The sequence below is a fragment of the Tursiops truncatus genome, chromosome 1 (assembly GCF_011762595.2).
Source record: "Tursiops truncatus isolate mTurTru1 chromosome 1, mTurTru1.mat.Y, whole genome shotgun sequence".
Lineage (NCBI taxonomy): Eukaryota > Metazoa > Chordata > Mammalia > Artiodactyla > Delphinidae > Tursiops > Tursiops truncatus.
Window position 1 is genome coordinate 72,487,072 of NC_047034.1, and position 14,507 is coordinate 72,501,578.

The following is a 14,507-nucleotide window of genomic DNA, read 5'->3' on the forward strand; positions in this document are numbered from 1 at the left end:
CCTATATGAAAATGGGTGGGCTCAGAGACTGACATGTCATAGGTACTCAGTAAATCCTTGTAGAGTTTGAATCTGGAGAGAGTTTCCAGAAGCAGTATCCTTTAGGGAACCGTGGGGATCCTTCTGCCTTGAAACAGTTCTGACTTGGGCCAAGTAGGGCAGATGTGTTCCAGCCTTGAGATCGGGGTTGCCTCAAATTCTTGCAGGGAGGAGGTGGATAAGAGAAATACGTGGGGGAATTGAGAGCTTCCTGACTCCCCTAAACTGTGATAATCTACTGCTTGCTCTGTGCGAGTTGGGGACTGCACCCAAGGAAGCTTCAGGCATTGTGATTCCCTTGAAGCTCTGCACACACGAGCAGCCCATGTTGGCCGGCAGCCCTGGCCTTTTAGGCTCGAGGACGAACTTGCTCGGACATGGGCAGGAAACACGGCTCCTGTGGTGCCCTGTTGCTGGAGGTGATGGCACCCCAGAGCCAAAGGTAGGCGGGTTGGCAACAGTTTGGTGCCACAGAGCTAGTGAGTGAGAAAGAGAGAGAGATAAAAGTGCCACGTTCAGCCTATTAATAGCCGTGTTTGGTCTCCACCACTTCTATCAACATCGTCCATCACATCCAAACAATCGAAAAGCTTGTGCCAAATGGCTAGGAGTTAACAACTCATGGCTGTGCTGAATTTCTGAAAAACAGTATTTCCACTTCTGATGCAGCTCTGAAATGCCAATTGTTCCATGCCAACTGGTTATTTTTCCAGACCATTTCCCTTTATTTATGTTTAAGCTTTTAGAGTTTTAGGCAAGAAGAAGACGGAGGACCCGGACTAGGTGACTATTATTTCTCCTGATTTGCCCTTGAGAGCCATAGAAGAAACATTCATTCCCCAAACGTGAACTGAGGACTTGCAGAAGGGTGGGAGAGGAACCAGACAGGGGTGCTGCCCCTTTCAGGAGTATGCGACTGATGGGCAGGCAGAGTGGGGACGTGGGAAAAACACTGGCCCAGGCCTCAGAAGACTCAGGGCAAGATTAGCCCTTTCTGTTACTGCTGTGTGGCCTTGGCTAGGACAGAGCCCCTCTCTGGGCCCCCATTTCCTTGCCTGTAAAGTGGGGGAGTTGGACTAGACGGCCCAGGAGGCCCCTTCCAGCTGAGTCTGTGCGTTGGGTTGGAGGACTTGCTGTCTCACGTTTACTGGCAAGAGTGCGGGTGTGGAAGTGGAAGGAGGGTGATGCTGTCCTCAGGCTGCTGCTCTGGGAAGCCTGGAAACGTGGCAGGGGAAACACAGGACAGGGCTGTTCCTGATCCGGGAAGCTCCAGCCTTCAGAGATGTCTGTGGAGCCTGCCAGGCGGTTGTTTTTCTCACCATATGTGATTTCTAGGCGTCTTAAAATTTTCATTTGGCCCAAACATTGCCAGGCTCAGGGGTTGATTGTGCCCTGCGTGGGGATGGAAGTGGTCTTGCCTCTGGACACCAGGCTGGGAGTAGGCAGAGAAGTGGGTTGTGGAAACCTCTGATGAGGTTGGAAGGTGTAGGTGGGATCATGGTGTTGCTTCTGCCACCGCAGCAGCCTCTGGTGCGGAGAGAGGCAGGGGCTGGAGGGTGAAAAGAGGGAAGAGAACTGCGGGGGGTGGGGGGGTGAAGGGGCCGAGAGATGAAGGGTGGGGGTAGTCTGTAGGCCTTGCTTTGTGTCTTTAAAACCAACACATGCTTCTCTGTGGCTGTCAGGTGGTGAGAATTCTTATTTCAGATTCTATCCATCTGAAGATGCATTTACCCAGTTCATTGCAATTGGTTGACCACAGCTCCTGCAGAGAATCCAGGAGTCTGGTGTATGTCCTGGGGCAGGATGGGGAGAGAGAAGCCCAGTCCTAGGTCAAGCCCTGTCTGGGCTGGTTCGGTTCTAGCTGGGAACCCAGTGTTCACACACAGCCTTCTGCAGAGCAAAGTGATTTCCTGCTGTTTTATTGGTTTGGGGGCCAGACAGGTTTTAATAAGAGAAAAGAAAACAACTTCAAAGCAAGCCATCCAGAAAGCACAGTTATTTGTCTCCAGCATTCTAGAACATTAAAAAAGGGGGGCTCCTGCAAGTTGGAGGAAATATGGGGACCATGGTCTTGGTGAGGGTAGCAGTGGATATTTGCAAGGAGAACCCATCATGGTGATGGCAAACTGAGCAGCCTTCCAGCAGGGCTGTGCCACACCTCGGGGGTGAAGAAAGATTAAGTGGTTCTCTGTAATTGAGGACCCCCCCCCCCAGGTTGCCAGGATGCATGTTGCGACTAAGACAAGAGACCTTTAGTATGTGCTTCTCCCAAGATGATGGCAGGGGCTGGGACCTTCAGAATGAGATGCATAGTGACAGGTGTGCATTCATCAAAGCTGGAGAAGGCCGTATGGGCTTTTTGGCACCACAAGAGTGATGTAATTGCTGACTGGCCAAGAGCGCTCCATTCCACAAGCAGAGGAGGATGAAAGGTAATCAGGAGCAGATTGTTTATTGGAGAAGGAAATAAAGTGGCTACGTGAGAGGTTTGGAGGTGACTTCCAGGATAGGGATCTAGGCTTTTGGAGAACAGATAAATTTAGAGTTGTTATATCTTCAGAAACAGGGGAGACAGGGTGGGCAGGGATGCCCACCCCGTGAGCATAAGCCTGGGGGACCCAATACCCAGGTTCTAAGCTTTGCTTCAACACAGGCTGGTGTTTGATAGGGGCCGAGCCAGCCCCACTGGGCCTCAGTGTCCTCATGTAGAATGAAGGGTGGGGGTGAGCTGACCTCCAGGCCTGGTGTCTATATTTTTATTGGTATTTGTCTTGGGGAGGTGCTCACTTATTGAGGACTTCTGCATAGGCACATAGGATGCCAAAATCAGAGTGAGGCTTCACAGAGGCATTTGTTTGTTTAGCTTTATTGGGGGCTAAGCACCTGAGAAAGCTGAAGCCAGATCTGTGAAAAAGTCAGAGCCTTTCCAACATAGAGATAGGCTGCCTTGATAGGAAGTGAGTTCCCTGTCCCTGGAGGTAATCAAGCAGAGACTGAATGACTATATGCCAGGAATCTTACAGAGGAGAGTCATGAGCCGTTTAACTAGATGGCTTTTACATTTCCTTTTAACTGTAAGGAGCTCCACTGCTTATGCATATGACTAACTGTTCAACAGAGTCTCCTCAAGGCTATGATGTCAGCCCCAGCCTTCTGCACTTCTTTCTTGTGCCCCTAGAGCAGGATTTCTCATCCCTGGCCTGCACATTTGAATCGCTGAAATATTTTTTTAAATGTCAGTGTCCAGGCCTCACCTGCAGAGATTTGATTAAATTATTCTGGGTTGGGGGTCAAGGTCCCTCAGTTCTAGAATGGCCTGGGCTGTTGGTGCCTGGTGGGCATCCTTCCCACCTGCATACTCCCTGATGGGGTGAGGAGACTCAACCCCCCTCTGGTTTCATTCTGCCTTGGTATAGAGCTCAAAAGTTTGACCCTTCCACATTCATTCACCCAACAAACATTTGTTAAGTGCTTATTTCATGTTGGAAGAGTCCTAGTAGGCCAGCTCTTGGCTACTTTAGGAGAAGCAAGCCCCAAGCTGCCTTCAGAAAGACCTCATCATGTGTATTCCTGCCTCCTACACTTAGCACAGTGCCTGGCACATGGCAAGTATATAATAAAACATTTTGATTGAATTGCATGGAATCTTTGCCAATGTTATAAGTGGGGCAGGAAGCTAAATTATAAGCAAGCATGCAGTAGAGAATTCATGATATGCCATTTCCCCTCTGCTCAGACCTTGTAAAGGAAATCATCTCCTTAATTGGAATTATGTTTGTGGCCTTAGGGGTGACCCATCTGACTTGATATTTTGGTAGCGTGGTCTCCCAAATGACCATTTTTTCCTCCTTGGGTCATCGCACAGCGGGAGGGCCGAGGCCTGGGGAGGATGATGTCTTCTTAATTGGTGTCCTGGTCGTTGTGCTGGTTTCACTAACCATTACCAGGCCACCCTCTACTCAGACCCAAATGCCCTTGTGTTAACTGCATGATATCCCTCAGCCATCTCCTCTGGGAGTGACAAAGTGGAGGGCCACAGAGAAATGGCCCAGGCCAACTTGACTTTATGAGTTTCATTTTGAGACCGTTGGCATCCTTCACTCCACAAGCATTTCCTGCCTGCCCGCCCCATACCAGGCCTGGTCTGGGCTGCACTTGCAACAACGATGCAGACCCCCAGCCCTGACGTCAGGCTGCTGACTGTCTGTCATGCTACTGAGTGACCGGGGTTTAATGGTGACATGACTGGGGCCTCATCAGAGAGTGGGGTGAGATGGGGAGATTAGTCCTGCCCAGGAAGACTGGGCATGGAAGACGATGTTCCGATGACAGGCAGCCCGTGTGTCATGAGACTCTCTGGGTGGAGAGAGCGCAGACCTTTGGGTCTAACTTCTGCCTGGGTTGGAATCTGACCTCTACTCTGTCCTTGCTTGGGGATGGTGGGCAAGTGACGGAACCTCCCCGGGCCTCGCATGGGGTTGTTCCGAGGATCTAAAGCAGTTACAACAGCGCCTGGCAATGGTAAGCGCACAGTAGATGTAGGCTGTTATTTTTATCATGTTCCTTTAGCTGTATTTGGGAGTTCAGGAAGGAAGTGTCTACCTGCTTGACACATCTCAAAATTTTGTTCCTTTCATTCAAATATTCATCATTCAACTGATACTTATTGACCTGCTATGTGCCGGACAATGTCTGAGGTGCCAGGATGTAGAAGTGGACAAACAAATTTGAAATCCTGCCCTTCTGGGGTTTCCATCTTGGCGGTGAGAGACAGCCCCTGGGACCTGGTAAAGACACCCACACAGAGAGCTCAGGAAGGTGGAAGGTGCCTGGAGCTTGGTCTCTAGGACCCAGGATGATGCTCAGCCCTGGTGGTCATTGAGCAGAAGAAGGTCTCATGCCCTCCTTGTCTGCCGAGAGAGCCCGCATCCTTAGCAAACAGCATCTTTGGGGAGAAGGTACTCTCTGAAGCTCCTTTGGCCTTGGGTCAGTCTGTATTCCTCACTTCACATTCAGGATGTAGGGTCAGTTCGGGTTCAGCTGCCTCTCTAGGGTCGCCTCTTCTGGTCCTGGTCATTCAAGGAGCTACTTGTAGGTCTTTTCTCTCAGCCTGGGCTTCCTGCCCATTTCTTCCAGGCCCTACTCATCTGCCCTTTGTCTGCCAGGTGGGATTCAGGCTCAGCGGACTGGGGGTGGATGGAGTGGGGGAATCCCTGGCGTTTTGCAAGTACCCAGCACAGGGCCTGGGCATAGTTAAGTGCTCTGTAAATATTTATAGTGTGAATGGATGAGTGAATGAATGTTTGGCCCATTGCAGGACGCCAAAGCTATCTTTCTGAAATGCCTGGGGGAGCATCTTTGTAAATTGTTGCAACCCTAAAATGCTGATATTGGAGGTGCATTCAGCAGCCCCTGACTGAGAACCAGCTGAGTTTACCTGCACTGACATCTGTGCAGCAAGAGAAAGGGCGTTTGGCTACAAGAGAATGTGAGCTCTTTTGTGTGTGAAAAAAGAATGAGTTTTTTCATATGCATTATTTTACTTTATCCTCCAGTATCTGTGAGAGTTGGTCCTGTTACATCTGGCTTGCAGAGAAGGAAACAGAGGCCCAGAGAGGTTAAGTGACAGGTCCAGTGTCACATAGCTAGTGAGCAGCAAAGATATGACTTGAATTCTGGCCTTTTGGTTCCAAATCCCATGTTATTTAGAAAGAGACAATGGTAATTTTCTTTGTTAGCTATCTCGTTCTATTTGAGGAGAAGTTGGCATGAGTGAGTTTTGTTGCTGACTATTTCACACTCACAATTTTATCATGTATAGAAATGCCTGAGAAAAGGAGAAAAAAAGAAAGAAATATTGGGAGTGTCCCTATGACCTGTGTATGTGTCATGGCCAGTGTGCGCCCAGTGCCATCGGCCATTAGGCTTCAGGGGCTATTTGGTCCAAGAGTCTCATTTTACTGGGGGTATTGAGGCCTAGAAGAGTGAAGCAGCTTGTCCAAAGCCAGGCATTTACCGTGGAGGAGGCCCAGACCTTCTGGGCCCTCTGATGGCAAGCCCAGGGCCCAGCTCCAGAGACCTCTTAGTTATGAAGCACCCTGGCTTCTTGGAACTTCTCCCTCCTCAGGCCTGTCGGAGATCCAGGTGCCCTTTGAAGCCCCCAGGGTCCACCCTCCCACCCCATCGTGACAGCTTTGCCTGTTTCCCCTGTTTGCAAGTTGGACATCCAAGGACGCAGAGGGTCTGAGTGATTCCATTCTGGACCATGAGTGACCAAAATAGGATTCTGGTAGCTGACTTCTGGTAGGAACCAGGCTGGGCAGTCACTCTGAGAATGCCAGGAAGAGCCAGGCAGCTTAAATCAGGCAGCTCAACCTGGGACCATGAGCCTGAGCTAAGAGATGAGCATGAGGGTGAAAGGTGTGGAGAGTGGACGAGAATGAGAGATTATGAGAAAGAGGCAGGATGAGAGCAGAGGAAGGAGGAAGGCAGGGGCTTGGTGCTGGTATGAAAGCACCAGGTTGAGGAAAGAAGCTCCGTCTCCGCAGAGAACAGCAATCACGAATGCAGTCTTCCTGGCCAGTGGATAAGGGGCTGGTTTTAATTTGCATAGCGTTAATTAGCAAGAGTGTCTAATTAGGACAACCATTACAGAGCCACAGTACTAAGCTGATGCTGAATGTCAATCAGTTTTGGAGCCTCTCCATGAAATTGAAGGAAAAGTTGACCTTATTAAACTGAAAAGATTTCTAAATCAATTATTTCCCAAGTCGAATGCACAAAACGTAAATCTTAATTCAGTAGATACAGACTTTAGATGATATTACCTCTTCCCCTTTGGGGGTTCCAGCCAGTGACAAAGATCATGAATGGATCACATATGTACACACACGCACACACACACACGCACACACGTGCACACACACACACACACACACACACACACACACACTTTGGGGAAGGCACCTGCACATCTCTACCTGGTATTTAACTTCTGTTCAATGCCCCTCTAGGACTCTGCCTGCATGGTTTTCTGTTATTTTCAAATGTTCCAAACAATATAATACATTTAGAACTTCAAAGTCTCTGGAAAATCTACCATAATCATTACAATTCTGGCTTGTCTTTGGAAGCTACAGGGCGGCCGGGAGAGCAATTTATATGGCTGGCTCAGAAGCTGGGAACACACTCCATCACAGTCTGCACAGCCTCGGGGAGGAAGGGCTAGAGCAGTTCTGAGAAGCCTCACTGAAGAAATTGGAGGCTGGAAAGGCCTGACCAGCCGGGCAGGTGGGGTGTTGGTGCACAGGCAGGGCACAGAACCTGGAAGTAGATGATCTGGAGTAAATCCTGGCTTCTTCAGTCCTGACTTGGCCATTGGTTGGCCATGTCCTTGGACAAATTAGGTAACTTCTTGGCGCCTCAGTCTTCTTCTCTGTAAGAGTGGGTTGACGATGTCCACCTTGCATGGTAGACCCCTACAGTAGCGCTTTATAACGGGTTGTTGTCGTCAACAAGTCACAGATCTGTGAAGGGCTGGCTCATGGCTTGGAACAGAACAGGACCACGTGGATAGGGGCATCTTGCAGGAATGTGGTGCACCCTCCTTCCCTGCTAGGAATCTCCTCTACAGCACCCCTGATGGCTGTAGCCAGCCTCTACTAAGGTGTCAGGAACTCACTATCTCACACGGGAGCCTAGTTCGTTTTGAAGGCAGGGGGGAAGCGTGGTATATAGAAAAACCTGATATATAGCTAAAGTCTGGGCTAGCTGTATGACCTTGGAAAAGTCACTTTGTCTCTATGACCCTCAGTTTTGTTTTGTTTTGTTTTGTTTTTTAATCAGTAAAATGGAGACATTATGACCTCGTCTGTAGGGTGAGAATGCGAAGTAATCTGTATAGAAGGCATAGTCTGGGACCTGGTATGTAGTCAGTACTTAATAAATGTTAGGTAAAAATAAAAGTACTATTATTAAGTAGTTTCAAGAAGCACTTATTAAGCACCTGTTGTACTCAGATCATCAGAGGTAATACAACTGAGTACCCTGACACTTTATAGAATGACACTATATATTTGCAGTCTTTTTTTACATTAAAAAAGTAAAAAATTAAAAAATAATTGGAAATATACCATATTAACAGTTTTGGGGTCTGGGTTTTTGACTTGATATTATATCATGATCCTTTCCTGATATCTTCAAATATTCTCTGCAGAAGTGGCTTTAAGTGGCAACACAGTGTTCCATCACTGGCTATTCTCCAATTTACTTACCCACTCTAATATTTTGGGACATTTAGGAATAAATGGCTTTAAAAAAACAACTCTCATCTGTTGGGATATAATTCTTAAGCATTCCTGTGTATTAAGGATATTACTCTATTGAAAAATTCTGAGTTGCAGGAGAGAAGTGTTGACCAGTTGACCACAGGACTCCCTTCCAGCCCTATGAGTCCCTTTGGCCCTTGGATAGCAGTGAGTGGGGGCTGAGCAGGTGTGTGTACATACACACATGTGGTGTATGGCAGCTAATTAGCCAGCCCTGAGTTGCTGCCATCACCCAAAGAACCATATCAATTTCAAGCTTCACTGGAGTTCAGACAGAAAAGAAAAGATGATAATTCAACATTTTAACAAATAGAAAACATTTCTAATCCAGCCAGACTTCTTTGACGTATTTTCCTGCTATTAAAAATGGTTGATGGTTTAATTTTTATTGACATGTGATTGATAGAGAATGCAAGGAAATCTGTGAAGTAATGAGCATTCCCACTGATCCAGTGCACACTCATCTCCCTATGGGGCTGGGACTGGCCGATGAGATTTCACTGACCAAAATGAAGAAGCAGGTGGAGTTGACTCTTATGTAAAGGCTTTGAGTTTTAGAACAAAAGGAAGAAGCTCAAAGGAGAAGAGACAGCATCTGGCCCCTTTCCCTTCACCTCTTCCTCTAAAAATGTTGGAAATAGACTTGGATTCTGATTTCAGTTACTTTCTGCCAAAAGAAACAAATTAAAGTTTGAAATGCACAGCCGATCCCAAATCCTTCCCTGGGGAGGCATGATGCTCCCCAGATGTCAGACCCCTTTGAGAAGAAAGTTATGGTCATTTCTGGCTCAAAAACATCATGATCTGTCCCCAGTTGATTCCTATAGGGAGGTAGTCTTGTCCTAAAAGTATCTGAGTGTCCCTGAATTCACCACCTGCTCTCTTCAGCCCCAGTCGGTCTTGCGCTTTGGGTGGTGTTTCAGGCATCCAATAGTGCTTTCGAAGAGTGGAACCTTCCTGAGGGCTGGAACTGTGTTCTGTTTTCCTTTGGGCCCTTAACTGGAGCAGCAGAATACCCCCCAAGGCACCTCTGTGCATGTGCACTGAGTAAATGATTGCAGGCTGCTCTCATTAAGTGTAGAACATGCAAGAGGCTAAATGAAAAGTGGATTATGCTTAGACTGTTGTCTCTGGGCAGGGCAGAATGGAGAATTTTCCCCACAGCTGGATGATCCTGTACAGTGTAGAAAGCTGGGGTTTGTGTATAAGCCAGATTGGAAACTTGTGGTGGGCAGGGGCCCTCTATAAATATCCTGCAGTATCCAGCACACTGTTGGACATCTAGCAGGTGCTCAAGAAATGAGAAGTTGTTGAAATCGTCATGAAAGAAAGAAAGAATGAATGAGCTCCTTCATTAGTTCTCCCTTGGGTCCCCAGCACTAGCTTGTGTCTGGCACAGAGTGGGCCCCAAAACTATATCAAATAAATGAATGGTAGATTGGCAGACACCAGGGAGAGCTGCTTTCTTTCCATCTCAGCCTGCAGAGGGTGGTTGAGAACAGGGACTTGGGCATCTGGGAGTCCTGGGTTTAAGTCCAAGCCCTCCACTGACTCTAAGTGGCTGCCATATTGGACACCCCCTCCCCCCCAACGCTGGAGATCTCAGCCACCTCTCCCTCTGTCTCTGAAAGCTTGCTTTCTTGGACCGTGATATCTCCCTCCCTAGCTCTATTGTAGGTTTCATGTGGTAATTAATCATATCTCACCTTCGAAACACCTTCCATTATCGTCTTATGTAGTCATTTGGGTCTGTGTAAATGGGCACTTCTCACATTTTTACTGTTTCCCATTGAGAGTGGGCCTGAGGGGTGCGGGCAGTGCTCTGGGCTGGGAGTCAGGCTGAGAGTCAGAAGTCTTGGCTTTGAACTCTGGTATGAGCCACTCACCTCTCTGAGCCTCTGCCTGTAATATCTATAAAGCTGGGCCAGAGGCCAAGGGCTGTCTCAAGGATGGATGAGAACAAGATGTGAAACCACCTTGTAAACTGTAAGGTGCTTTGCAGACATCAGGCATGTTATGATTCTGGAGCATGGGGGCTGTTTCTCATGTGGCGTGCCTCTCTCAGGATACGTGAAGCCACAACACAGTGCTTGGAAGTACTGCCTGGCTTTCTGCTGCCTTTGCTCAGGGCTGTGTTCCTGCCTTCCTTTGGGACTGGGAGCTGCCTCTACTCCCTGGCTTCCAAATGCCCAGGAGGCACCAGCCCTGTAGAGGAGGTGAGGTAGATGATAGTAGCCAGCCCTCACAGGGCCTGGCACTGGGCTAGACACTTTACATAGACAAATGCCTTTATCCTTCACAGCAGCCCTGAGACGTAGGTACTGATGTTGTCCCCATCTGATGTCTGAGGCAACTGAGCACAGAGAGATGGAGTGAGCAGACTGAGGTTACGTGGCTAGTAAGTGGCTACGTCAGGGTTTGGATTCTGTTGGCTGGTCCCAGAGCTCTTGCTGCTAACCACGTGGGTCCCCTAAGCTGCCCTGGGGCTGGAGGACTGCAGTGAAGGCAAGTGGCCAACCCTGTTTCCCCCAGCCTCAGCTGGAGGGACCCTCAGGGCCCTTCTCCTGCCCAGGACCCCTCTCTGCTCCTGTGCTCGGCCCCCTTCTCTTTCCAGTAGCTCCTCTGCCACCCTCGCTTCCCTCCCCGCCCTTGGCCCTGAAACGGGAGATGAGAGCTGCTGCCAGGACATTCTCATTCATTCCTGAAAGAGCTCTGCATTGTCAGAGATGGAAGGGACCTCGGAAGCCTCTGGTTCAGGTTTGTTAAGAGAAAAGAGAGGCTCAAGCTGGCACAGTATTGATGCCCAAACCATATAACAGCAGCATCGAAAAGAATTATGTTCATGTGACTTCTGAGCATGGAGGCAAATATTCTAAACAACACATCAGCAAACTGAATCTAGGCATGTATAACAAACAGAATACATCACGCCCAAGCAGGGTTCATCGCAGGAATGCAAATATGATTTAACCCTAGAAAACAGAGGCTCAGAGGGCAGCTGCTGAGACGGAGCCGGCCCAGGGCCCAGCCCAAGGTACTTTCGGGGCTCAGGCTACCTTTGTGCTGTATCCCGCTCCCAGGAGGCGCTGGTGACAGTCTTTCCTTTGCCTTCACTGCCCCTCACCCCCACCCCTTAACACAGCCTCAGAGTAAAATGAGATGCTCCATCCCGGATTTCCCTAATCCTCTCTTTCCCTTTCTCCTGCAGGATTCCATGTTTTCATTGGCCCTGAAATGCCTTATCAGTCTGTCCACCATCATCCTTTTGGGTTTGATCATCGCCTATCACACACGTGAAGTCCAGGTAGGTGCCCTCGCCCACACCCCTTCATGCAGGGGCTATTCCTTTGCTCCAGGCTGAGCCCGTCCCCCCTCCCAAACCTACCCTTTCAGTAGCTACTTGGGTGATTTCAGCAAAAGGTATCTGAGATTGTGGATCTTCTCTTTTGGTTTGGACCCTCGTGGGAGAGGGAATTGTGAGGCTGCCCTGTGGCTTTAGAACAACTGTGACATTATCTTCAAGTGGGGATCCCAGAGGCAAACACGACTTCATGAGTTGGGGGGCAGTCCTGCTTAGAATTTTCATTCTGCACCATTCTACGGTGAGACTTGCTTTGCCCTTTCTATCTCTTGCTGGATCCTTTCTGAACTTGAGCCACTGAGTCCCCCAAGTGAAACAGACCTGCCTGCTGTGCCCCTGCGTACACACACACACACACACACACACACACACACACACACTGCACCAGACACCACCGGGAATCTGTATTTCTGACTGGTGTAGACTTTACTCCCACGGGACTCTGCCAGGGAGGAGACATTTTCTAGATAGAATAGAATCTGCTGTAGTTGAAGGGGCCTCTGTTTCTTGCTGTCCAGGAGTCACTTGGCACCCAGAGAGGTATTGGCTTAACCTCTGGGGTGCACTCCAGTTTGGCCGATGTAGGGAGGATGGTTCGACCTGGGCTGGGAACGGCAGGCAGGAGTGAGCATATCTGTAGCATCTTCTCATGACAATGGGTCTGCCTCTCACTGGGCCCTTCAGGCTGACCTGCTCTGCTGGGGCCCTGGGTAGTTCTAAAGTATCCAGATGTTTTTTCTCACATGCATACGCATCTAAATATAACTCCTGTCATTTGGCTGGAGGAGCACAGATAGATCCACATCTGGGCAGCAGGCAAGAAATTGACAAAGACCAGAACTCAGAGTCAGAAAAGCTGGGGCCGAGTCTCGCCCATGACCTCTTCTTACAGCGTGTCTTTGGCCAGCCCTGAGACCTTTCTGGACTGGAACATGTGAACTTTTCCTCGTCTGGAACATGGCGGTTTTATTCTGCCATTTATGGGTCGTTGTGAGGATGAATGGGGAGTGTATGAGAGAGCTCTGTAAACTGTAAAACACTTCAAATCTCATCGCTTTTGTCACTCAGCGTTTCTGGGCTGAGCGGCTGCACAGGCAGAGATGGGCCAGTGTCTCCTGCTCCTGGAGGGGCTCTGCTTTGCCGCTGGGTGTCAGGGACCTCTGCGGCTGGCCTGGGTGTGGGAGCCCTGGCTCCAGGCCACCTTACCTCCACTCTGTTGATAACCAGAGGACACTAATCTAGAAGGTGGGGACTGTTTAATCTCTGGGGGGGTCACAGGTGTGGGGAGGCTGAGAGTCCCAGACACCACCAAGCAGCTTCCTTCGTGGGGTCTGACCTGGGCAACGCAGGTGGGCTTTAACCCAGACCGTGGTCCAGTCAACCCCAGAAAGGAGCCAGGAGTACAGGCAGGAGGAACGGGCCAGGATCAGAGACAGGACCATGAGTCACAGTCGGGGCTCCAGGCTGGGTTCACCCCACCCCAAACCAGCTGTGGGACCCATGTATCTCCTCAACTTCTCTGAGCCCCTGAACCCTCATCTAGAGGGCGTCTATACTACTGTGTATCACCTTGACCTGTGCAGAGGGGTTGCACAGGCCAGAGAAAAAGGCAGAGTCATGAACTCATCTGTGATCCAGGCTTGAGGGAGGGGAGAGGAGCTGATCTCAGCCTCACACCCGCACGACGGTTCCACTCAACCTGACTGCTGCTGCTTTCCACTCCAGGCATTGGGATGGGAAGAGCCAGGCATCCCTCCCTCTGATTCTCTTGGGGTCCTACCCCACCTCCCTCTAGGGCTTGCAGCCTTGGCTCTCAGACCTGATCCCACCCAGCTGCAGTTGTGACCTCAGTTCTGGCCTGGTGGCAGGGCCGTGATGCTGATAGGCTAGCACCTCGCTGGGCACACTTTGTCCATCCTCAGCTCATAGCCAGTCTCTGCTTCACCCTAATTATGGGCAGCAGAGGATGCTTTTCAGTCACTTGTCTTGGCCTGACACTCACAGTTTGGAGAAACAAAGTGAAGTCAGTGGCATTAAATCCTGGCTCAGACACTTCAGCCTGAATGACCTTGAGCCAATAACAACTTCTCTGGGCTGCATCGGTTTCCGCATCTGAAGTATGGAAGTCATATCACCCAACTCATAAGCAGGGGGGGTAACAGTTGACAGTGCAGAGTGGGCCTTTATGAAGTGGAAACTGGTCTCTTTCCTGTGACCTCTGTCCCACTGCTTCCAGCTGGACCTCGTCCAGGTACAAGCTGTGCCCACCAGATGGTCACTGTCACAACTGCCCGGTACTGGCAGGTGGTTGGACTTCCTCCCTGCTCTAGCCCGGCCCTTCCTGCACTCTCAGCTCCCGCCGCCCAGCCCCTTATCCTCCCTGGCCCACTGTCACGTGGGGAGTCACCAGAACCTGGCTCCCTCTGTGCCTCTTACCTGTCCTGTGAAGTTCTTTCTTCTGGAAAGGTCTAGTGGGACCTTCTCCTGCCAGAGGGAAATGGGAACGGTTTGGGCCCAGACAGTCAGCAGGACCCTTGTATGCACTCACCTGACCATATTGTGATTTTCTGTTCTGTATCCTTTCCCCCACCCTCAGGGACAATGATGCTGTTAATCTTTTTTTTTTTTTTTTTGGCCGTACGTGGGCCTCTCACTGCCATGGCCTCTCCCGCCGTGGAGCACAGGCTCCGGACACGCAGGCTCAGCGGCCATGGCTCACGGGCCCAGTCGCTCTGCGGCATTTGGGATCCTCCCGGATCGGGGCACGAACCCTGCGTCGG

At 49.9% G+C, this 14,507-nt stretch overlaps 1 protein-coding gene across 3 annotated transcripts in view; it reads left to right on the forward strand.

The window, feature by feature from the left end:
• Positions 1 to 14,507, forward strand: part of KCNN3 (potassium calcium-activated channel subfamily N member 3) — a 220,271-nt gene that overhangs the window by 79,065 nt on the left and 126,699 nt on the right. For all 3 annotated transcript variants that reach the window (XM_019919766.3, XM_033858005.2, XM_033858010.2), the window contains exon 2: positions 11,575 to 11,670. In XM_019919766.3, the coding sequence (XP_019775325.1) occupies positions 11,581 to 11,670 (90 nt within the window). In that variant the 5' untranslated portion in view covers positions 11,575 to 11,580. The remainder of the gene's footprint in view (positions 1 to 11,574; positions 11,671 to 14,507) is intronic.